This window comes from Vombatus ursinus, unplaced genomic scaffold (assembly GCF_900497805.2).
Source record: "Vombatus ursinus unplaced genomic scaffold, bare-nosed wombat genome assembly UNPS02014832.1, whole genome shotgun sequence".
Lineage (NCBI taxonomy): Eukaryota > Metazoa > Chordata > Mammalia > Diprotodontia > Vombatidae > Vombatus > Vombatus ursinus.
In genome coordinates, this window is record NW_020954610.1 from 63,627,282 (window position 1) to 63,653,831 (window position 26,550).

The window sequence follows — 26,550 nt, forward strand, 5'->3', positions numbered from 1 at the left end:
CAGGTCCTCCTGACTTCAGGGCCGGTGCTCCAACTCAACCTTTGACTCAAAAAGCAGCAGTTACACCTCCTGCTCGGGACCCCAAAGTCAAACATCCTACAGCTGACACAGCTCAAATACCTATGTATCAGCTCTAATTCTTATAATCTAGCCACTGTTCAGATTTTTACAATCTAGCCAACAGTTCACAGATGCTCAGATTCCTTAAGACTCTGGCTAATACGGCAGATCTTTAATAAACCTTGCTTTTGGCTGGAAAAAAAAAAAAGACCTATGTATCTTTTCTTTACTATTTCTGTTCAGCCCCGTCGGGGAAGTGTCTTAATGCCTTTTCCTCCAATCCTTGAAAGTACTTGGTAATCTGGACTGAAATTGGCTTAAAATGCTAATTCCTCCTGAGAAAGAACATGATGACTTGGACAAAGAGTAAGGTTTAAATGAAGAGCATCGCATTCTGCCCCAAGGGAAGTTTTGGACATAAGGGGGAGATGAAGAGAACAGGAAGACAACATGCTTGTAAGTCTATGAATAGGGAGGGCTTTGAAAAAGGAAATGGGAGGCAGCAAGGGGAGCCAAAGGAGGACCAAAGACAAAGTTCACATTTTTTCCCCTCAGGGAGACTCCAGAGGCAAGCATGATTTAGTGGATGGAATAATCCAGCATTGGAGTCAGGAAGACTTGGGTTCAAATCCTGCCTCAGATACTATGTGGCCCCAGGTAAGTCACCTAACATCTCTGGGCTTCAGTTTCCTCATATGTCAAGTGAGGGGGTGGGACTCAGTGCCCTTTAAGGATCCTTCCAGCCCTAAATCTATGATCCTATGATGCCATTTGTGAAGTCCCGAAGGACCAAATAACATAGAATCATAGGATTATAGATTAAGTAGAGCTAGGAGACCTCAGAGGTCATATAGCCCAAGCCTCTCGTTTTATAGATGAGGAAAATGAGGTCCAGACGGGTTGTGCTTTGCCCCATGTCACTTCCTATCTGTGTGACTCTGGTTAAGTGACTGGCCCTCAGTTTTCTCTATACTAGCCCCTTTTAAGGGCCTCAGGTCCAGATACTTCCCTGGGAGACTGCCTGGGTACAATGTCTGTCAAATGGGAAGTCTGCTCTCACACCAAATTAGCAACAGTCCTAGAAAAAGAGAAACATTTAGCAGCTCACCGTGGCAAAAGCTGACAGAGAAACTGGCTGAAGTATTCACTTAATGTTGCAACAACAGGGATCCTGTGGGATAATCGCTGAAAAACAAATGGCAATCCAAAACCCACCTGGTAACAGAAATGTATAAACTTCCTATCCAGTAGCATGAGCATTCTGGAACGTCCCACTATGGAAGCTGGCAGGGTCCTCTTCAGAGCTAAATAAACACTATTCTCTTTTTCAACATGAATATACAGGAAAACTGGGCATCCTGTTTTGTGCTATGATCCTTTGGTCATGTGAATATAGGGTACTTGATATTCCATGGCTAAGAAAATAAATGCCTACTCAGTAGGGATAGAAACCTATATTTGGGGGGCGGCTAAGTGATATAGTAGATAGAGTGCCAGACCTGGAGTCTTATCTTCCCAAGTTGAAATCTGGTCTTAAACACTTACTAGTTGTGTGACCCTAGGCATGTCACTTAATGCTGCTTGCCTCAGTTTCTTCATCTATAAAATGAGTTGGAAAAGAAAATGGCAAACCATTCCAGCATCTCTGTCAAGAAAAGGCCAAATGGGGTCACGAGAGCTGGACGTAACTGAAATGACTGACCAACAACAAAGAAAGAAAAGATAATGAAAGAGGCTGACAAGGCTGGAATCTAAGAAGCAAATTTACTCACAGCTTCAGTCAGCTCCAACTGGTCTGGGGGTTTGAGCAGCATCTTGGCTTGAGTCCACTCATCTGCCCCTTCTCCCACATCTGGGCCAGCGTCCTCATCCTGCACACACACACACAAAAAGACAGTATAGTTAATTTACATCCATAACTGGGATCTTGAGTTCTACCCATTCTGGAAATCATTCATTCTAATGCAAGTGCTCCAATTGGCCATTCTTGGTTGATCCAGCTCAGAAAGGACAAAATGTGTCTTAAAGAACATTGTTTTCACAAAGCCTCCCATGAACCTCATTTTTATCACTTTGTTTTTACTATTTAGGATTCAAAAGCTAAATTTCCTTGGCCATGTTCTTTTGTTTCAAAATGAGCTTATAAACTGCTAACATGTTATTATAACAAAGCAGCTCAAGTCTATGCTCTAATTGCCCCAAGGCACCGCAAATGACATCTAATTACTTTTTTTTTTTTTTTTGGTGTTAAAATTATTGTTACATAAGTTTCTAATCAGAATATTTTCAAACACACTTAGATTGAGTAATGCTATTTGGGGCATGGGTTGTTAGACATTCTTTCCCAGAACATTTTACACCCTAAAAGAAACAAACATCCAAGATTTGCTGCCCTCTGGCAGAGCTCATAGTATAAGTAGGTTAAACATCAAAATATATCATGCTGTTCATTCAACTATGAAAAACAGATTGCTGCAGTGATGGATCGAAACTTCCCTGCCTGATAGAGTTTCCTTTGATTAAAAAGCCAAACCTCTGATTAAAAAGTTTAAGGGTTCAAAGCATTTTCTGCCTTAAAGTTAAGTACTGTGATGATTTGTACTTAAATCAGGATGTCTTTTTAATTACAATTTTGTAAAGTCTACCATACATGGCTTGGGAAAATAGCCATCTTCTTGGGTCCAAAGGCAAATGTTGTTTCTGCAATGAAATAATAGTAATGATAATGTTTGCAAAGTACTTTGCATATATTATCTAATTTGACTGTAACAATAACCCTGTTAAGTAGGTGCTGTTATTATCCTCATTAACTAAAGAGGAAACTGAGGCACAGAGAGATTGAACAACTTGACCAGGATCACACAGCTAGTAAGCATATGAGGCCACATTTGAAAGCTGGTATTTCTGTCTCCAAGTCTAGTACTCTAGACACTTTATCTAAACAGTAAATGAACTGTGGAGAGATAAGTAATAGCATATTTCTTTCCTGATCCATGTGCAATAGGTCTATTGAAAGACTTATGAAGGTTCTTGTAGTTAAGCTAAATTTTGAATTTATACTTTAAGAGAGAAAGTAACATTTACTCCCTAGTGGTAGTTATTAGTTCAGCATGAGTAGAATTGAAATCGAGTGTGGATTTTCATCTCTAGAACCCTGTAGACTTTAAATCCTATGGTGCTGAGAGATGTTTCTTTCCTTTTACATAGCAAGAGGAAAAGATGACAGAATGGTATAGTAAAAATCCTCTGCTAGGAGAGGTGAACCTTGGGTTTAAACATGCCCTCTGCCTTCTACTAACCACATGATCTTTGGTAAGTTACTTAAGTTCTCTGGGCCTCAGTTACTCCACTTGTAAAATGAGGATAAAGACCTTACCCAGGTTGACCAGATAATCTCCTGAGGCCTCTTTCAGTTCTAAGATCTATGACTCTATAAGAACTGAGATTAGGAGGATATTTTTGCTAATAATTCTCAAATGTGAACAACAGGGTCTGGAATCAAAGTAAACTCTCTGAATAAGTTGCTCCCCTGATGATTGAGTTATAGTCTTATCACCTAACAGTCCAGCAGAGATGGATGAAAGCCTCTGAAGCAATCACTGTAAAACTACTTTTTGAAACTATTTTGCTCCATATATTTAAAAGGTTCAAAAGGGATAAAAGGATAAGATCAACCTAAGGTTAGATTTATATGCCTGTTATTTTCCTGTTGTCTCCATCTCCCCTTTACATCAAAATCTTCCCTCAGAATAGAATGTGATGCTGTTCATTTAAATCTAAATGTTCATCTAAGTCACTGTGTTCTTTCTCCCAGAGGAATTAGCATTTGAAGCCTATGTCAGTCCAGATGACTATATACTTTCAAGGTGAATTAATTAGTAACCCCTCCTCCCCAGCTTCTAGTATTCTCTTCCCCATAAATTGGCTTTGTATTTATTTTGAATATATTTATTTATATGTTGATAGAATTCAAGTTCCTTGAGGGAAGAGATTGTTTCATTTTTGTCTTTGTATCCCCAGTGCATGGTGAAAGGCACAAAGCAAAAATTTAATAAATGTCTGTTCATTGTTAAGACACCTCTAGTATTAGATGCAAAATAACTCTGACATAAACTTCAGGCTTCAAAAGCAAGTGAGTTGGGTGAGTATATTTGGTCACCTAGGTGACCATATCCTGATTAAAGGAAATGGTGTCAATTTGAAAGGACAGAATCAGAAAGATCATGATGAAATTACCTCTTGCTGAATTATTAAGACAGTAGGAGTAAGGATATGTTGATATTACTCTATAACCATGCATTTTAAACATCTATAATTATTGTAAAAAAAAGAAAAGAAAAGAAAAAGAAAGTTGTTATTTGTTGCTGACTTTTTGGGAATATAATCTCAAAAAGGTGAGATTCAAGCATGAGTCTGGGTCGTAAGTCCCATTAACCTGGCATGGGGAAATGACTAGATCCTCTGGTTAAGAACAAGCAAAGGTGCCCATTACTAGCATCTCTTGTCCCTTTATCTTAATGTATGTTTAAGAGCTTAATTCAATCAATGAGTAGAGAACTAGTGTCAGGCTCACCAGAGGACACTGATTCAGAATGAAAGAGAAATTCAGTCAGAGAAGGAAAGTCCATGCTGGCAGCAACATAAGGGAGCCTAGCCTCTGAAATAATCAACAAATTGGTCAATAAACATCTATTTATTAAGTTCTTGCCCTGTACCAAGCACTCCTGCTAAGCACTAGAGACAGAAAGAAAGGCAAAAACAGTTGTCTGAACTCAAGGAGATCACAGTCTAAGGTGGGAGATAATATATAAGCAACTATATACAAAAGGTCATTAAATTAAGAAATCATTAGTAACTTTGGAGAGAACAATTTTAGTCGAATGATGAGGTCAGAAACCAGATTGCAAAGAGTGAAGATGAGAGTAGGAGGAAATGCAGTAGAGGCATCTATCGTAGTTGTCCTTCTCAATGCATATAACTACAGAAAAGAGAAAGACAGAACAATAACTAGTGGGAATGGATGGATTTTTTAAGGATGGAGAAGAGAGGGGCATGTTTGTAGGCAGTAGATGGGGAGAGAATGAAAAGAGACAGAGAGTAGGGGTGATAGAGGAGGCAGTCTGCTGGAGAAGATGGGATCATTTGCACATGTAGAAGAGTTTGCCTTGTCAAAGACAAGGACCACCTCTTTGTGTGAAACAGGGGCAAGGGAGGAGAGAGTGAAAGTAGGCATCTCAGTGGTGTGAAATTCGGCACGGGTGAGGCGGGTGGGGGGGCGGGGAAGGGAGTTATCTCAAAATGGCCTCAATTTTTTCCAGTGAAATGTGAGGCAAAGTTCTCAGCTGAAACGATGAGGGAGGGTGAGCTGTGTGCGGTTTGAGGAGGGATGAAAAGATTTGGAAAGCCTCTGTGGTAAGTGGGATAGTGAATCAATTAGGGAGATAAAAAAAAGAATTGCCTTGCCACACAATGAAGGACCAGTTGACATTATGCAACATAACCATGTAGTGGAGCCAGTTAGCAACTGTTCTCTTGAGGAGCATAAGAATAAGAGGGAAAGCATTAGATGGTGAGAGTGATTCAAAGATGGGGATTGGCTAGGCTGATTGGTGATAGAATAAGGGAGCAAAGGACTTGAGAGTAAATAAGAATTTAATTCATTCACCAAGGGGTTAAGATGAAGAAGGGAGGAAAGTATAGCCAGCATTAGGGTGATGGGAAAAGAACTGGGGGTGGAAAATTGGAGGTCATGGTGAAGATGAAGGATTGAGGTCATAAGGCAAAGAGAAAAATGGAATGATAAAAGATCATGATCAGACAAAGAAATTTCAGAGATCATAAACATGAAACTCTTGTGGGTATGGGCAAAATCAAGACTATGAACATCGTTATGTGTAGCTAGAGTACAGTGGAAGAGCAGGTCATGAGAAATCAGTAAATTGAGGAAATGGGAAGTTAGGATGTTTGAGTGCACATATCAATATGTATACTGAAGTTCCCTAGTAGGAGGGTAGGAGTTGAAGATGAAAGACTATTAGCCATTCACTGAACTCAATGAGAAAGGAAAGACTATTGGGGGGGGGGGGGGTCAGTAGATGTGGAGAAAGGAAGGGAATTTGACTGATGGTCCAGCCCATGAGGCCTGAAGACCATGTAAGACAAAAGTGGAAGAAACAATTTAATCATCAATGAATCAGTCAGCCAAGATTATCCGGCTATTAGAATTTGCTTCAGGAAAAATTAGCCAAAACAAGAAAGGATAGGTCCAAGTGGGTGAAATAAACTTCTAGTACGCCAGAATATAAAAGTCTCCAAAAGATGAGTTAGTAGTAACTTGACAGAAGTCAAAGGGGAGATAGCTCTTCAGGCCCAGGGAGGGAAGAGTGCCTTTCACCTGTTAGTGGAGAAAGCAGAGAAAATGTTCCCAGGTCCAGAAGCCAGCAGTCTAAGCTAAGGTATCCCATGAAAATTATGAAGCTGGTGGAAGTATTTGCTTCAGTGTCTAGCCTCCCATACTCACAACTAAAGGGATGAAAGAACAGATTCTGGAGGTTTTAAACGTAACAGCCTTGGAAACCAGGATAACCTGAACTGATCTTAACATAAAGGGGAAAAAAAAAAAACAAGTGGAAGGTAGGCAGGATGAAGGAAGGACCTAAGAAAATGGAAGGTCTCAGGCCCTATAAATCAGTGCTTATGATCAGGATTAATTCAAAAGATATTTATTTTTGAAAACCTTTGTGCTCTTCATTTATCACTGCTCCCTGTGCATGTTTTCTCTAGAGTATCTTCCAATCAGAAAGTCTTGGTAGACAATAGGCTTTTTGAGGGCAGAGATTATCTTTCACCTTTTATCGTATCCCCAGTGCTTAGCACAATGTCTGGCACATAGTAGGCACTTAATTGAAGTCCTGATTCAGACACATACTGGCTGAGTGATCACAGGAAAGTTAACCTCTCAGTGCCTCGGGTAATATTCCAAGAGGATAAATTACAGAAAAGTTGCTGAGCTGCATCCATGTGTAATCCACACTGTAATGGAACCATAGGTACTTACAAATCACCTTTTGTAATATCTGAAAGGATGATGTTTTTGAGGAATAGAGGATAGGGAGAGGAAAGAAGTTATGTCCTTGCAGTGGGACTAAATGACTTCTGACATCCTTTCCAGACCCATGATCCTTTCATGTGGCCATATGGGAACGGAAAGGGAGGGGAGGTGAAAGTACCTAGAACCCAACAGCTCACACAAGTGAACTATGTTTTGGTTTGGCTATCTAAAAACAGTCCTAGCATCATCAGCTTGGTGGTGTTGGGTGAGATAATGGTGATGTCCTTTTCTAGGCTCAAGCCTCATAGTACCCTGGAACTTTTTCTCTATCATTTCTGTCTCCACCCTACAAGAAGAAACAGCACAGCCATTAGCTAATTTGAGGATCAGGAAACCCACAGAAAGGTTTTCCTTTACAAGAACTGAACAGTGATTAGATCTAGCAGCAAGAGATGAGCAATGCTTTCTCTTTTTTTCCCCTGAAAGACTCAGGGATAAGAGAAGGCTGTGACACCTCTGGAGACAGAGTTATTAGGACTAGATGTTGGATATCATAGAAGAATCAGAATTGGTGGATAAAGGTTTAAATAAGCCTTATTCACTCTAAGTGAGAAAAACATAAAATAAACCCTGTATTGAGTGAAGCACTGTTGTTATTGTTTATACTTCACACTTGAAGAAGACCAATGATGTCAGGGTGAAGGTACAGTGTGTTCAACTATGGCTGATCAAATCATTATGAGCTCAGAAGGCTCTACCGCAGGTTGGGCACAAATAGCCTATTTGAACATTTGGGACGGAGAGGTCTCTAGATTTGCGCATCTCACATTTTCTGTCAGACACAACTGGACAACAACAAAAACTGAAGCTCTGTTAGAAACCAGTTAATTACAGAGAAATGGACCAGTCTGTGTCTAGGTATTATATTTCTTTAAGACACACTTCAAATGCTATTTACTTAAGTTAGCATGTAAATATAAATAATGCTTAATCAATATCTATTATTTAAGTTATATTTTTATAGAGAAAAGTAATAATGACTGGATCGTGCTAAGTGCTTTAAGACAACGATTGGAAAAAGGGGCTAACCACAAAGCCCCTGTGTGTCTAATCAGCACCTCTGTCCATGTAGTGGTAGATACTCTAATTATAGGCATAAAAGGGACTAAGCAGGAAAAGGGTATGGTTTACAGATTCAACCCTGCTCAATCATACTAAATGTTACAAAGCTCCATCTTTTAAATCACTTGCTGTACTGTTTCAGATTGGCTTAAATGATTTAAGATTGTTATTTTTATGATATGATTTGGTTGAGAAATCCCCACAGAGTTAGAATGGTACATTAGAAAGAACAATACTCCTAACAACCCTGGAGGTAATGTATTATGTTCCCATTTCACAGAGGAAGTTGAACGAAAAAGTGATTCAGTGAGTTTCCTGACTGCACAGCTTTGGAGCTGGGGCTCAAATCAGGTCTTTCTGACTTTTTGCTCTTGCCACTGTACCTTGACAGAAGGTAAATGAGGGAGGGCGAGGGGAATCTTAGACCTAGTTTCTAATGGAGAAGGCATGTCAGCATCACTTAACATGGGGAGGAAAAGTAATCAGGGACAAGTATTATTGCTCCACAGTTAAAACCAGAATCAAATAAGAGGAGAAAAAAGATATACAGAACAAGTATATGCATATATGTCCACACACATATGGAACTATGTGAGAATGATGATGCCAAAATAAAAGATTAGGTCAGCTTCCCCGATGGGAAAAGTTACCCTGGATTCTGTCTACGACACAGAACACTCTCCAGCAGCTCCAAATGCTACATTTTTCTCTTTTTGGATTTTTCACCATGGCACACAAGAAATATAAGTATCTGGTTTTTAACAAATCTGTTTTCAAGTCTCTCTGGAAAGTTTTTATTCTTCCCATTTGGCAAGTCATAAAAAGTCAAAATTATTTACAGAGTTTGGTTCCTTTTATGATGAATAGCTCTAGTCCAGACTATACATACAGCCTAAGGGTACAGGCCCTGGATTGGCTGAGACGAGAAGTATCTTAACATAGTATGGAAGAAAGAAGAAGAGGAAAAAAAAAAAGGAAAAAAAAAGAACAACAGGGGCCAAAGAAAGAGAGGGCCTCTGGGCAGGAATTGTGAATATGACTAAGAAAAAAAAAAGAAAAACAAAAGCAGAGAGTTTATGGAACTTGGACTAGGCTGGAGAACCCAAGGAATAAGGTAGCTCAAAAGGGATCCAAGGAGAGCCTGTAAGTAGTTAAGAGAAGTGTCCATTAGTTAAGGAAAGAGTTTGGAGGTTGAAACAGAAAAGCCAGTTTTATGTTGCCACATTGGCTGCTAAAATTAAGTCGTAATATACCCTCAAACATCCTCAACTTTGGGGACAAGAGAAAACTTACAGAATATGTGTTAGTTGTATTCAAATATCAAAAGGGTCACCATGTGGAAGAGAGAATAAAATTATTCTGTGTTGCCCCAAAGGTCAGAAATAGGAACAATGGGTACAAGTTGTAGGAAAGCAGATTTTGTTTTGATATAAAGTAGAACTTTCTTAAAATTAGAAAAGTTCAACCATGGAATGGACTGCATTGTGATGAAGCGGCCTCTCCATCTCTAGAAGCGTTCAAGCAGATGCTGGATGTCCACTATGGAGTCAGAAGTCCTAGGGGCAGATCCTGACTATGAATTGTGAAATTCTGGGCAAATCCTTCAACTATTCTGGCTCCCAGTTTCCTCATCCAATCACATCCAGGCCACCATTTCCAAACTATTCTGCCTACACTCCAGCCATCATCCTCATCTCAAGGCATACACTAGACCCTTGGATACTGGCTCAGGAAACCACCCTGGCCTGTGACAGGCGAGTTTTCTTGCCTAGCACCCAGCCTTCACTTCTAGCCACTATTTCTAAAACATGCCACAATATGTACATATAGCTGGCAGATAGTAAGCTTAACACTTAATGTTTTACCTATCTGAAAAAATGATGGAGTTGGACTAAATGATCTCTAAGGTCCCTGTCTAGCCCTAAATCTGTGTTATCCTAAGATGGATCTTAAATTAGATGAGAGGTTGAACTAAATGACCTCTACTTACATTGTTTATTTTAATTTCATTTTTAAATAGTCTTTTTTTTTATTTTAACTTTTTGAGCGAGTCAGTGTAATACAGTGGAAAGATTATTGGATTAAGAGTCTAGGAGACCTGGATTCGAATCTTGTCTTCAACATTTACAATGTGACCAATATCTCTAAGCCTCCATTTCCTTTCTCTATAAAATGGAGATCGCCGAGTTGTGGTAGGGATTAAATGAGAAAATAGATATGTTTGTAAAACATGTTGTAAACCTTAAATTTCTGCAAGTGCTTTGAAAGGTGATGAGTCTCCCATCACTGAGTTACTTAATCAAAGTTGAATTACCTCTAAGGTCACTTCCAACTCTAAGATTCTAGGATTCTTCAAGTCAAAACAAAGTAGATATTGCACTCTACATGACAGGCTGCAATGGACTGATATGAAGAGAACGACAGCAAAGATTACATGGTGCTTTAAAGTTTGCAAAACACTATACCTTATCTTATGTGAAGCTCACGACAATCTGGTGTGGTAGGTATTATAGGATTTTCAGAGGTAAAGGAGTAATGAGGGAAGGTATATTTTGTCCTGACCTGAAATGTCATTGGTTTAGACAACTCCTGGAGAGAAAATTCTTCATCTGACTGGCAAGCGTTCTGCAACTTAGTCTTAAGAAAGTGACTTGGGACTTATGATGAAAGATGCTATCCATCTCCACAGAAAGAACCGATGGAGCCTAAATATAGGTCAAAGCATGCTTCTTTTTTTAAAAACTTTCTTTATTTTTCTTGGGGTTTTTTTGGTTTGGTCTATGTTTTCTTTCATAAGATGACCGATAGGGAAATACGTTTTGCATGACTACAACTATATATAACCTTCTCAATAAGGTGGGTGGGGAAGGAGGAAAGGAGAGAATTCGGAACTCAGAATTTTTAAAAAGAATGTTAAAAATAGTTTTTACACGTAATTGGGGAAAAAATAAAAATAAAAAGTTACCTGGGGCACCAAGAGGTTAAGCGCTAGTAAGGTCACATGACTAGTAAGCATCAGCTATTTTAATCCAGGTGAGTGGTCTATCCAATAGACTATGATATGAATGACTCATCATTAGAGGGAGGGCATGGAACAGGAATGAGGCTAAGCTGGAAGAATGAGGTAAAGTTGAGACTACACCTTGATCCCTTGGGTGGTGGTAACAGAAGGGGTCAGTGACAAATGTGGGAAGGCTTCTCTTTGATAATGCTTAGGACAGTTTGCTCTCATCCTCTCAAAGATCTCTTTTCTTTTAGGTTGGCTAAATTTTCTTTTCCAGCACAAACCCATCTCTATTGTATCCATGCCCTGTTCCCATGCCACCTCCCTAGGCCCTGCAGGCCCTTACAATCTTATATCTGCACTATAGCGATGGTGTCCGCCATTGGTCTCCCTTCCTCTAGTCTCTTTACTTTTCAATTTTGCTACACACTGCTGCCAGATAATCCCTCCCCCTCCTCCCCCCCCCACTAAGACACAGCTCTGATCAATATAACCTTCTCCAGCCCTCAAAATCTTTAGTGACTCACTAAAGTTGGACAAAATAAAGTCCCTAAACTTCAGACTGGCATTCAAGAGCTTTCATGATCTGGTCCCAAACCACCACATCCAATTTCCCTATTACTTTCATACATGCCCCTTGTGTCTTGTATGATCTAAACTAGTTGCACTTACTCAAACTCAGCACTTTATTGCCTCTGTATTTGCGTATCTGGAAAATCTTCTCCCAACATCTTTAACTATCAAAATCCTATGTATCCCAAGGCCCTGCTCAAATATTACTTCTTGTCCGGATACAACTCTCTTTTCTCTGTATTTCTTAGTTTATAACTTTTATAAGATTAAACATCTACTTCATTAGATAGTAAAATATATGGATATCTTTGCTGAAATCTATGTATATATCTTATCTTCCTTACTAGATCATAAGCTCCTTGAGAGATTGTCCTATTTTACTCACCTTTATATCTTCCCAGAGCACCTGGAACAGTGACTTATGCCTAGTAGACAACAAACATTTGTGGAATGAATGTACTTAGTTACCTTTTTAGATAGATCTTAACCATCACCTTCAGGAAAACCTGTAAAATGCAAGCTATTTATCTAACTTTAATTCTCCCATAGAGTCACGGGATTGCCAAATGTCAAAATTTCCAAGTTGCCTAAATTTTAATTTTTAAAAGGCTAATAAAATTATGAGTTATATATTAATCCATAAAAAAAAGAACAATTATAGGAAGCCCAAAGGATCATGGAGAGATTCACGGTGAGCATAAAGAGGCTGCAGGATATTACCATTTACTGTATGTGATTTACATTACAATAGTGACAAGAAAAGATATCATCTAGGAAATGTGCCATTAGAACAGGATGTAGGCCAGTCATGTTAAGAAAGGGAGAGATAATAGAAGAACAGGCCAAGGCCTACACTGCTTCCTATGGAGTGTTTAAAAACAACAGCAACAACACAACTTAAATAACCTAAATGAAGGCTGTGGTATATCAGGTAAATTCTCTGTGGAGGATTTACTGCAGATAAAAGAAAGTATCATGGCAGGCTCTTAAATGTACTGTTGGAATAAGTATCCAAACCAATTAGAGCATGGATCCAGCGAAGTACAATGACATCCTTTGTCCTGTGTTTTTGGTTCAGATTTGTGAGTTCATTGGTAGAGAATTAGCTAGTAAGGAAATTTCCTCTACCAACAATGATCAATAACCATTCTGTAACTTCAAAGGAGTCTTGCAGCCTTAACCGACAGCAGCTCACAAAGCCTGTATTAGAGGTAGAATTTGAACCCTGGTCTTCCTGACTTTGAGGTATGCTCTCTATCTACTGCATCATGCTGCCCCTCATAGACTTTATGTAGGGGTTACAATCCCTGCTAGTTCCTGAATCTCTAGTGAAAATAGATGATTACATCAGGAGCCCTGATACACAGCTTTTTGCATGTTTCCTTCATCATTATTTTCAAGCACACTGGGTAGCAACCCCTTAATGCTGGGAGGTGCCCCTCACCTTGGGGCTCAGGGGCATAGGCCCTTGAGGGCTTTGTTTCTATATTTTCCATCAGTGATCTCAATGACAGTGTATCTTGAAACTACAAGGGAAAGTGTCCCTATCCTATGGGACTCATGCCCTCTTTTGCTTGTGGTGACAATGACACCTTTAAGGAGCTAGAGTCCTCTCCTAAGTATTCAGGAGCACAGAGAACTGCTCCTTTATTCACTGGCATGGCCATGTCAGGCTCAGAAGATTCTAATAATCTAGTTTGCTCTCACCATGTCCAGTAGCCTCTAGGAAAGGTGGGGCTTATTCATTATTCGTTCACTCAACAGCCCCTAGGACAATACTTCTTCTATTAATCTATGAGGGCCCCATCATTCTACCCAGCATATATGGCTGATTCACTTTGTATTGAAGAAATCAGATCATGCACAAAAGTTTGTTTTTTCAAATTCCTAATTTACCTTAAATGTACTTTAATTTTAACTTCCATTTTTAGCTTCCAATTTGCCCATTTATTTCCCTTCTTAATGGAAAACTATGACAACCCTTTCTCAATAAATTACAGCACAAATAGGAATATACTTTCCCTTTCCCAGATGGAAATTTTTTTTTAAAACCTTACAAAGACTCTGCCAAGAAGTCGTTACTTACTCTTTTCCTGGTTGTCCTGGCAGTTGGTTGTGGAATGCCACTCTAAAGAAGGAACAGAAACAGAAAATGAGTTGACCCAAACATGGTAATGCTGCAAATGATATTATGCTTGGGCCCTGAGGCTTTTTAGAGAAAGCACATACCACTTTTTAAAAATCACATAAAACAATTCCCTAAGAGATTGCACATGCTTTTGGTTTCAGCCAAAGAGGGTGCTTTATTTGAAGGCCATCTGTTCCAGGTTTGCCCAATTGACACAGGGAGACCAACCAGGAAGATTAGTGTCAGGTGTTTTGCATTTTCAATTTAATTCAATTCAACAAGAATGTGTTAAGCCCCTAGTATGTATTCAGCACTGGGACAGGGGAGGAGCAAATGTGGGCTATGACAAGGTCTCTCCTCTTAAAGAGATTACAATCTTGTTGAAGTGATAAGACTTTACACACATAAAATCCAGAGACAGTGGTGGATTATAAATGTTATTATGGGTGCAACAGGGAATGGGATCAATGAGAGAAGTAGAAATGACCTGAAGGATAGTAGGATTTGGATTGGTAGAGAGGAAGGTGGGGGGCAACCTAAGGAGAAAGAACAGCCTCACCAGAAGTAGAGAGGGGAATAAACATAGCAGGTTCTGGGGACGATGGAGGAGCCCTGTCTGGCTTTAGCAGAAAGGTATCTGCCGGTAGTATTGGGAAGGAATAATCATAGGATAATAGTATTATAAATTTAGAGCTGGACAGGACCCTAGAGGCGCTCTAGTCCAGAGCTGTCAAACACATGGCCAAGTGCAGCCCAAACCAGATTAAAATGTAATTGGGAAATATTTAACAAAATAAAATACAACAGAGCATAGATAATATTACATTTAAAACTAAGTCACCATGTGGCCCATAGGGATTCTTGTGTATGGCTTAGTGGCCCCCATTTCTATTTGAGTTTGACACCACTGGTCTAGTCCAGTCTCCTTACCTTAGACCTGAGATAACCAAGGCCCAGAGGAGTTAAGAATCTGGCCCAACTTTACACAAGTAGTAAATGGCAGAGCCGAGGTTCAAACTCAGGGACTTTTATTCTGTATCCCATGCTCTTTATATTGTACAACTGCAGTAGAAAGAGGAAAGATAGTTCCATCTACACAGAAGGTCATTTATGTCGAATTGAAAATGATCATCTACAGGTAATTTGGCAAGAAGGCAGAATTCATACTTTTTTATAAAAGGGTAGAATACCTGGGCTTCCCTACCTCAGTGTGCCTGACATATTGATATGAGTTGGCTCCTCAAACAGCCCTGGATGATATGGCTTATAGTTTGGAAGGTTTTAATGAGCAAAATTATGTCATTTATGTTGGTAAATGAAATGCATTATTATTAAAAAAAAACAACTATTAAGTATAATTATTTCCACAATCCTTTTTGTTTGTCTGTTTTGGGGACTGAGAGATTAGTCACCATTGGTTCATGACTGCAGGCAGGATGCTGGACTTCTAGCATAATCCAGTAAATTTATCACATTTGGCTAAAAGACCTGCCACTTTATGGCACGTTGGTAAGAGTCTGGCTACATAATATAATAGGGCTTTTTACTGCCTATGGTCAGTGTGCAACTACAGTGAATCATTCATTTAGTCAAATGAAAAATGTAACAAGAGGAGTGGCTTAGTAGGTTGTAGTAAGACAGAACATTAAACTGGGCATCAGAAGGAGCTAAGTCTAATTGGGTGACCTTGGGCAAGTTACTTCATTTTAGGGGATTAAATGAGCTCTAAGGTTCCTTAAAGCTCTCTAACATTCTGTAATTCTATGAATTCAGCATTATTTGCATATTAATTATCTACTTTGTGCATTTGTTAACCCAGGTCTGCTCGTGGGCTGCCTTCTTCTACCACCTACCTTATGTAGGCATAGGGAAAATACACATTGATCGAAGTATGTAGAAACATAATGTGGGGGGAAAAATCTACAAACACATCACATACTGTACTACAAAGTCAAATATACATGCTATTTAAATTAGAGACAGTAGAATGTAGTGGGTTAGAAGTCAGGAGACATGGATTCTACTGCTGGCTTCACCATTAATTCTTTATGGGACTTTGGGAGAATCCCTTCATCTCCCTGAATCTGAGAATTGCCATCCATAAAATAAGGGGATGGGACTAGTTTTCTACACTTGATTACATAAACTCCAATATTCCAATGGGTCAGTGATCCAATCCATTTGAGTGTCCTTTCCAAAAGATCACAACATAGCCATGCCTGCTTATCCTGTGCAACTGTTTGTGCTGCCTCACATGTTCTTGCTATTGAGGATAGCAATGAAACATGCAAAGACCTTAGAAAGGCCAAGGTATCCACTGCATCCCGGGCTATCACCAATCATCTTAACTTCTGTCTTGCCACTAGACTTTAGTGACTTTGGAGGAAAACATGAGGCTGATGACTTTGCCCAACTCTGCCTCATTTAAACCCAGCTTACACACAAGTCAAGATGTCACCCTCGTGATGTCATTAGTCCTCTCTGAGACCAAAGGAAGATCAACAGAACAAAAACATGCAACCTGTCTACTGATTATCCCTTGCTTTCACCAGGTAAACAACTAATCTTTTTTCTCATAAATTTCTTTGATAGTATGCTTTACACTTCTCCTTTCATTTGTTCATTCAACAAGTATTTGTCAAACTCCTACCATGTGCCTGGCATAGTCCTAAGCCCCAGAGACACAAGACAAAAATGAAACAGGCCCCCACCCCTCAAGAAGCTTACATTCCTTTATGAGGGAAAACACATGAGCAAAGAGAAGTAAACAGAAAATATATACAAAGCAATATCTGGGGGAGGACGCCAGCAGCTGGAGAAAATCAGGAGAGGCTTTCCGTAGTCACTTGAACTAAGGTTGAAGGAAGCCAGGGTTCCTAAGAGGTGGGATTAAGGAATGAGCGCATTTTAGGAATCTGGGGCCTCTTGTTCAAAGGCAAAGAGATGGGAGATGGGAGATGGAATGTCACGTTTGGGAAACAGCAAGTAAGTTTGCCTGGAACAAAGAGCGTGTGAAGGAGAGCAACAAGCAATAAACCTGACAGCAGTCTGGAAGCAGACCGTGAAGAGCTTTGAGTCTCCCTAAGAAGAGTTTGTATTTTATCTCAAAGAAACCATCTGACCTGGGCTTTAGAAATATCGGTTTGGCAGCTGTACCTAGGCTGGATTGGAGGAGGGAATAGCCCAGAGGCAGGGATGCCAATTAGGAGGTCGTTGTAGCACTCTAGGCAAGAGGTGATGAGGGCCTTGTCTGCGATTATCTTTCTTTCAGCTTGTATTTGTATGCCGGTGCTTAGAACAGTGCCTGGCACACAGTAAGCACTTAATATTTACTTGTTCACTTGACACTGAATGAAAAGAAGAGAATGGAGGTGAGAGGTAATTGTTGTCATTCAGTCACTTCAGTCACAGCTGACTCTTCATGATCCCATTGGGGGTTTTCTTCCCACAGATACTGGAGTGGTTTGCCGTTTCCTTCTCTAGTTCATTTTACAGATAAAGAAGCTCAGGCCAACAGGGTTAAGTGACTTGTCCAGGACAACACAGCTAGTGTCTGAGGACAGATTTGAACTCAGGAAAATGAGTCTTCCTGACCCCAGGCCTGGCACTCTATCCACTGTGCTACCTAGCTGCCCAAATAAAAACAGCAACCTGAATATTGATCCGACAAAACAAAAAACAAAACAAAACAAAACAAAATCCCACCTATTGACTTAGAAAACCACAAATTAATGCTATGTTGTATTTCTGGGTGGACCATGAGCCCCAGTTTGACATCTCCCTGCTAGGTATACCCTATATGCTTAGGCTATAACTTCTCCCTGATAGGACACTATAGTATAACCATTTCTATCAGATAACAACAACTAGGCAGCATTCCCCCAACCTAAGATTAGGATTTTCTTTTTCAACCGCTATCGCTGGAGGAAAATAAAAACCTTCCGTTAAAGATAACTATGTAACAGAGTTTAGATCAGGGATAGAGAACCTGCCTTTTGACTGAATTCAAACTTCACAGAACAAATCCCCTTAATAAAAGGATTTGTTCTGTAAAACTTGGACTCTGTAAAAAGGCCACACCCAAGGACCTAGAAAGTCACATGTGGCCTCAAGGTTGCAGGTTCCCCACCTCTGGTTTAATTATTCTTTCAATTCAGTTGTTGTTCAGTCCTGTCTATCTCTTTGTGACCCCATTTGGGGTTTTCTTGGCAAATATACTGGAGTGGTTTGCCATTTCCTTCTCCAGCTCATTTTACAGATAAGGAAACTGAGGCAAACACAGTGAAGTGCCTCCCCCAGGGTCACACAGCTAGTAAGTGTCTGAGATATTAGATATTCTTTTCTACTCCTAAAAACCTCTCTGCCTTAGCTGCCAATGAATTTGAACCTTCAGCCTGTACAAGCCAGCTCCAGTGTGCCACCGTACGTTATTCAGTAAGTTGTGACATAGTAGCAAAGACATAGTCTGCTGGGGATATTTCAGAAACCCTCTGTCCCCTTCTAGTAACCTTGATGCCCTTGATATGTGTGAAGATTATTCTTATAAAAATATTATATGGATGAGAAAGTAGGTATTTGGGTCAGGAGTTATTAATATTCAATTGGTTCTCCTTTTTGTAAAAATATCTGATATTTTTTCCCCCACATCTCTAATATCTTTCCCTCCTTTAGATACTTTGGGAAACAATCCCTCAATGTCCTTAAAATTGTGTCATCTCCAACACAGATCTCCTCTGCATATTTGGTCCAGTTCAACTGCTTTTCATATCTTAGTTCTCATCAGTGCAATTTCCACTTCTTCTAAAAGTATATCAGAGACTGTGGTGGTTCCACTGTCCTTGGTAGTAAAAACAATTTGTTGTTTAAAAAAAAATTTACAGATCTTTTCCATCTTTCATCTGTTTGCTCAGAATCATATTGTTTAGTTCATCTCTAAAGCTCCTTTCTTTAAACTTGTCTTCTCCAATGTTTCTCGATGTTTTACGGGGTAATATCGCTCATAATCTTCCATGTGCTCCTCCATAAGGTTTTATAGACAAGTTCTTATTTTAAACCAGCATTGTCTTTGGTTACCATATGTCTCTGCTTCTCAGGTTTTTGTTTTTTTTTTATTATTATTCTTTGGGTCTCCTTGTTATGCTGAATGATTTATATTCAGTAAGTTTCTGAAAATTTGTTATAATCAAGGGGAAGGGTTACGTCTTTTTTGAATGTATTTCTCATTTGAGGAGAAGGGGAAATAACATGATTAAGTGAGTTAGGTTAGAGTTGTTTTAACTGCACATCATTTCCCTCCCCCAGTTTTATTCTTTTTTCTAGCATTTATTAATTTTGATCCATGTTCTAACAAGCTGCTGATCTGTTTGTACAGACAGTTGATTCATAAATGGTTTCCACATCAGTAATGTAATCTCCTTTCCATTAAAATATAATTGATTTTATTTTTGTTATACTATTCAAAGCTTTCCATTTCTAGTACCTTCTAATTTTTTCTTGAATAAAATGTTCATTTTATACATATATATATGGGTGAAGTTTCTATGTAGTTTGCTAAGTCTCATCTCATTCCTTATTCTTGAAACATACTTTACAATATTATTTTTTGCTACCCTCACTTATTCCATTAACTTAATCCATTATTGCACTGAAGTTACCAAGTACCAAAGTATATCACTGATTTAATTTGAAGGGGCTTATCAAGTTCTTTATAGAATTTTTCTATGTCTTTCCCACTCCAAAATAAGTTGGAATGAAAGCTAAAATATATTTTTAAAAAATCTCATGAAATGGCATTTCTTGTTATTACACAAGGTTGGGTAAATAGGTTTTTGTGGTTTATTCATTCAACAAACATTGACTGAGTGCTTACTATTTCAAGATTCCATTAAGCAAGTGGCATAGTTGAGCGAGATCTTGTAGGATCGCTAATGTTCCGCCCATTAGGGATTATAAGGGAGGGCATTCAGGGTGGAGGGAATAGCCAGAAAGGATTCCCAGGGTTCTCTTGGAAAGGCCACCAGGGGTCATCTAATCAAACAAGAAAAGACATAGCACTTGCTATCCTCTAAGCACTTTACAATTATTATCTCATTTGATCCTCATAACAACCCTTGGAGGTAGGTGCCATTATGATCCCCATTTTCCCAACAAGTAGTCATCCATCTTTTGATTGATAAGTAAAACTAATTGCTTCCTTGGGCATCCCAGTTCACCTTTAGATGTGTAGTTTTAATTGTTAAGACATTTTCCCTTACATCAAACTTTAATCTTTCTCTTTGTAACTTGACTCACTACTTTTAGTTTAACCCTCTCAGGCTAAGCAGAAAAAAATCTAATCTCTCTTCCAAACAACAGCCCTTCAAATACTTGTATAGATGATTTGGCCAGGAGTAGCCTAAAGATATCTCCTAAAGATGTCAAGATGTTTGAGTACATCTCCTTGACAGAGTATGAACAAGTTGCCGGGACCTACTTGACCAAGGAAAAGGATGAGGCCCCTGTTTTACCTTTAATTAAAGAAATCTTCCTAACCATACCCTTGGGCTGGGATCTGTAAAAGAGAGCAAAGAGGTGTCCTAGCATTCAGAGAACCACTGTTGAGCATACTGAGAGCTGGACTCTAGAAAAGTGACTAGGTAGGTCCTGAGACCTAAACTGACCTCAAACTCTTACTGACCATCCTTTGGGTCTAGCCTCTCAAACAATTCTGAATCTACTAAACTATTATTGTCTAGCCTACAGCTCTTCATCTTGGTCACAGAAATGTAGAATTTTAGTGTTGGAAGGAACATAGCCATGTCCCCTAAAGAATCCTTACTATAACATCTAACCTCTGCTTGAATTAACTGATCAACAGGAATTAATTAAGTGCCTACTATGAAGATAAAAATAAAACAATTCCTGTTCTCAAAGAGCTTCCATTCTATTGGGACAGACAACAGTGTACAGTTCTCTCTCTTTACCTTGACCTCATAGAAGTCCTTTCTTCCCTCAAGAATCAGCTTAATCATCCCCTTTTCTGCATGAAGCCTTTCCTTATCTTCTCAAGTGTTAGTACAGGCCTTCAGCCACTGCCTAAAATCCTTTGGTGTGGGGCAAGCAGCAGAGGAAGCTACCGAGGGCTGAAAAAGGCCTGCAGATCACAAGTTGTGCAGGCCTGCGCTACTGCCTACCCTAAACTACCTCTATTCATATTTTAAATAATATTCATAAATAAATAAGATTCATAAATTAAATACATGAAATTCCTATTTCAAATAAAACAGAATAGAAGTAGTTTAGGAAGGCTGGGCACTAGTGCTTGAGAGGAGAAGGAAGGGCTTCATGTAGAAAAGATGGTGATTAAGCTGATTCTTGAGGGAAGAAAAAAAAAAACTCTGCGGTAGAAGGAGTGAGTACATTTTAGGTGTAGAGATGGCCAATGTGCAAACAGAAATGGGAGATGGGGAAGATGGGAGTCTGTGAGAAACAGCAAAAAGTATAATTGGCTAGACCATCAAGTGTGGAAATATATATATATAGATATATCTATATATATGTATATATATATAGATATATCTATATATATCTATATATATATACATAATGAGGATCAAAAAGGAGGTTGGTGCCTCCTCACAAAGGGATTTAAAAGACAGAACAGTTGGTTTGGGTTTTTTTTTTTTTAGGAGGTGGGGACTTTCAGAGGTGATAGGGAACCACTACAGTCTACTGAAAAAAGGTGAGTGACTTCTTTCCACCCTTGCCCTAAAGGAAATCATTTTAGCAGCTGTATGTCTAAGGCAGTTAGATGCTACAGTGCTGGCCTTGGAGTCAGGAAGATCTGAGTTCAAATTCTGCCTTAGATACTTAACCGCTGTGGTAACTCTGGGTGATTCACTTAATCTCTTGCCTTAGTGTCCTCTTCCAAAAAATGGGGACAACACTAGCATCTGCTTCACAGGGTTGATATGAGGATCAAATGAGATAGATGTAAAGCCCTTTGCAAACTTTAAGGCACTATATAAATGCCAGCTCCTTAACTGTATGAGGGATGGATTGGGGGAGAGGCTTGAGTCAGGAAGACCCATCAGGAGGCCACTGCGCTAGTCTGGGGGAGAAGAAATGTCAGCCTAAACCAAAGAGGTGCTTAGGTGAGTAGAGAGAAGGGGACAGATACAAGAGACTCATCAATCAATAAATACTTATTAAACACCTACTATCTGATAAACTGAAGACCTCCAATGAGGGAGAACCCATAACCTCTTGAGTCAACCTATTGTACTTTTAGAAAGTCCTAATTATTAGGAAGTTCCTACCTGTAGGTCAAGCCTTAATTTTCCTCTTTGCAATTTCTATCTATTGTTCCTGGTTCTTTTCTCTGAGATGAATTAAAATAAATCCAATCCCTCTTCCCCGTGACATCCCTTCAAATATTTGGAGAAGGTGCTTAATAAGTATTTACTGACTGACAGGAGCCTGATAATAGAGGTAGTGTGATTTAGTAGAAAGAATATCAAATCTGGAGTCAAAAGACACCTGTTCAGAGCATGGCTCTGCACTTACTACCTTACCTAATGACCTTGGGCAAGTTGTTGAATTCTCAGGGTCTCACCTTCTTCAACTGTAAACAGAGGATAAGAGCACCTAACTCCCAGGGTGGTTGTGAGGATCTAACAGATAATGTTTGTAAAAGCGCTTAGCATAGCACCTGCACATAGGAGGTGCTTAATAAATGCTTCCTTCTTTCCTTTCTCTCTTCCTCTCTCTTTCCTTCTTCCCTTCATTCCTTCCCTCTCTCCCTCCCTCCTTCCTTCCATCCCTCTCTCCCTCCTCCTTCATTTTCTTCTTTCTTCCCTTCCCTCCTTTCTTCTTTCCTTCCTTCCTCCCTCCCTTCTTTTTTCTTTCCCTCCTTCCTTCCCTTATTTCTTTCCTTCCTTCTTTTCTTCTTTCCTTCTTCCTCCTTCTTTCCCTTCCTTCTTCCTCCCTCTTTCCTTCCCTCCCGCTCTCCCTCCTCTTCCCTTTCTTTCTTCCTTCTTTCCTTCCTTTCTTCCAAATTTCTTCCCTCCCTCCCTCCCTCCTTCCCTCCTTCTTTCCTTCCACGAGGTGGTTGAACTTGGTAACTGCCAAGGTCAGAGATTTCAAACAGGAAGGTCTTGAAGATCCTCTCAATCCACCCTTGCTCTCCATTGAGTTGGAGATAAACCCAGATTGTTCAGGACTCTGAACACCCTCATGAGGAATTTATTCAGAAAGTAATGGGAAGTCATTGACGGCTTTTCAGGAACACAGGCCCAGCTTTTCTAGATGTTCACTAGCCACCTAAATGCTCAGTGGCCTTGGTTCCTCTCACAGAGAGACTCAGGGATAGGAGTTGTAATTTCAGCTTAGGTTTCTTTCACCTCAGTTAGCCAAGTCAGATCCTTGCTTTACTTCATTGGCCTGTTTTACATTTATTATAGTGTGGCTTTTACAGCGTGTTAATTGAAATATTTCCAACTGCCAAAAACAATTATACTCAAACTGCTTGTCAATTATTTTATTGCCAGATAAATGTTTTTACGGACCCATTTATGGGGGGGTGATGGTAACTAGATCTTGTTTTCTATTTAAAGTTGGCAGTTCAATTTTGAATTGGGCCTACACATGTTATATTGTACTCTGCAAAGCTGTTTTAAATTTTCTTGCTTAAATCACATTAAGTTAATGATCAGAGTGTTTTTCTTTTAAAGGCAAAGTGAATTCAGTGGCTACTGCTATCAGATTGCAGAGGAGTATTCCCATCAGAGGCAGCCCTTGTGAGCTGCGAATTTAACTACCTTTATTACCAATAAAAATTATAACATGGACATTGATCTCAGTTAGCATTACACAATCTTGAACAATACTAAAGGACATATCACAGAATTATAGGGTCTTAGAGTTAGAAGAGTCTTAGATTAGAAGTCTCTAACCAATGTAAAAATTATCTCCACAGCATCCTCAAAGAGTGGTTACACAGCCTCTGCTGAAGATCTCAAGTGACAGGTAACTCATTATCCCAAGACTCCCGTCCTGACAGAATGGAGGACAGAAAGTATTTCATTTCTGTCCTAGTATCTCCTGTGCCTAGTAGAGTACCCGGCACAGAGTATGTGATTAATAAAATGCTTGTTAATTGATTAGACTTAAAGGAGTCCATCAGGATATTCTGGTCAGGTTATATAGGGTCACCTGATATTTGATATAGAATGGCTCTCTAGGAGAGAGTCGAGGGGAATGATATTTGGAAAAAATTTTGCTTATGTGAAAACAAAAGATACCAATGAAAATATGTGTATGTATATTTTAAAAGTACGATGTCCTCAGTTTTAGAAGCTAATTCCCTGATGAGGTTTTTATACCCAACTCTGACTAAAAAGGCCAATTGGTCAACAGTCATTTTCTGCCTCTCCTTGCTATATCAGTTGTCAGACCCCAAAAATCTGTAGCTGTTTGTGTAGTTGACTACTAATAAAGTAACAAACTGAAAAAAGTAGGACAATGTCACAGCACTGGACTACTTTGATGGAGGGGGGAAAGCACTGCCGAAGATGAAACCATAGGATTGTAAAGATGGAAGGAGCCAGCTGAGTCCAATTACATACGAAACTCGAGCCCAGAGAAGTTAAGGGACTCACCCAAAGTCTCACAGGATCATCTGGCCAACCTGCTGCCCTCCATTTTACATATGAGGAAATTGATGCCCGCCATGTTGAAATGCTTTGCCCTAAATCACACAGCTTGGTAGTGGCAGAACTGAGACTAGAATCCAGATCTCCAGATTCCTGGTCCAGGGTTCCTTCTACCATACCAGAGATATGGTAAAGTTGTGGGGGGGGGGGGGTCTGTGAATTTTTTTTTTAACATTTTGCTAACTGTATTTCAACAGAATTGGTTTCCTTTGTAATCCTACATACTCTTTATGCATTTAAAACTTCTTCTGAAAGGGGATCTGTAGGTTTTACCAGACTGCTGAAAGGGCCCATAACATAAAAAAAAGTTAAGAATTCCTGGATTATACCAGGAATTCTTATATTTGAGAGAAAATCATTTTAGCACAAAACACAGCATGGCAAAGTACTTAGAGAGTCAGTCTTGCAGTTAAGACTTGGGTTCAAGTCCCCTATCTGACAAAAACTGGCTACTTAGTTCCAGACAAATCACTTCATCTCTCAGTGCTCCCTGTTTAAAGCAGCCACGTGGCACAGTGGATACAGTACTGAACCTGACATCAGGAACACCTGAGTTCAAATCCAGCCTCAGACACTTACTAGTTGTGTGACTTTCGGCAAGTCACTTAACCCTATCTGCCTCAGTTTCCTCATCTATAAAATAAGCTGGAGAAAGAAATGGCAAACCACTCCAATATCTTCGCCAAGAAAACCCCAAAGGGGTCACGAAGAGACATGATTGAAAACAATTAAATAACAAACGTATCACAGTGCACAGAGGGCTGGACCTGGAGTCAGAAAGATCTTTCAATTCTAGCCTCAGACTCTTACCCGTGTATGACTCTGAGCGTGTCACTCAGTTTCCACAACTGTCAAATGGAGAAATAATAGCACCTACCTCCCAAAGTTGGTGTGAGGATAATATTTGTAAAGATAATATTTGTAAAGCACTTAGCACAGTGCCTGACACATAGTAGGTGCTTAATAAATACTTATTCCCTTCCCTTCTAGGTATCACCTTTTAGAAAAGGCATCTATAGGGAAGAGAGCATCTAGGAGCTTTAACCAGGATGGTGAAAGGATTTGACTCCTTGCCATATGCAGATCAAGCAGATGAAGGAACTATAGTATTTATCTTGGGGAAGACTTAGGAAGGGATATGATGGTTCTCTTCAAATATTTTGGGGGGCTGTCATGTGGAAGAAGGTTAAGATGTGTTCTGGTTGACCACAGAGGGCAGAGTTACGAGTGATGTGTAGAAGTAGCAAAGAGAGAAATACAAGCTTGCTATGAGAAAAATTTTCTAACAATTAGAGCTATCTTATAGGAGATAGAATTTGTGAAAAACTTCAAGTGGAAATAAAGGGTGCAAAGGGTCTCCCCCTCATTTTCAGCTGTAGTTGTGACCACTTTCAAAAGCTGGGTATCCAACACCCACTCAATCTGATAGTGACCATGAGAACTCTCCTATTTATAACAATGGCATAATTGTCCTATGTGATTCTCTCATACATTAAAGATGGTCTGGATAAAAAGGCAATGTCTAATTGGCTCATGAAGCTTCTATCTAGATGCAGTCAGTGATGCTGGAAGGTTCCTGTTAGCCACTTAGTAGGGTCCTCTACTAGCCTCGTCCCCTGCTTGAAATGTGAGCTCCACCATTTGATCTTTTTAAAAATCCCCTTTAATAAAGTTGTTTTTGCTACCATCAATCCAGGTTCTCTGAGGGAAACATATCCCAAAGTGGAATGGGCTGCTTCAGGAGGTAGCAGGCTCTCCTTCAGTGTAGAGTTAAGTAAAGGCTAGATGACTATTAGTTGGGTTTGTTATAGAAGAATTGTTATTGATCATTGTTTGGGTATGAGTTGGACTAGAGAGCCTCAGAAGTCCCTTCATCTTAAGATTCCAATATTATGATTCTAGCTAGACCCCTTGTCTGTTA

The 26,550-nt window shown here is 39.5% G+C and overlaps 1 protein-coding gene across 1 annotated transcript in view; it reads right to left on the reverse strand.

The window, feature by feature from the left end:
- The window catches only part of DNAI1 (dynein axonemal intermediate chain 1), a 247,207-nt gene that overhangs the window by 196,363 nt on the left and 24,294 nt on the right, over window positions 1-26,550 (reverse strand). Inside the window, exons 3-4 of the mRNA XM_027839294.1 lie at window positions 13,897-13,938; window positions 1,833-1,931 (exon numbers count right to left, since the gene is read on the reverse strand). Of these exons, the coding sequence (XP_027695095.1) occupies window positions 1,833-1,931; window positions 13,897-13,938 (141 nt within the window). The remainder of the gene's footprint in view (window positions 1-1,832; window positions 1,932-13,896; window positions 13,939-26,550) is intronic.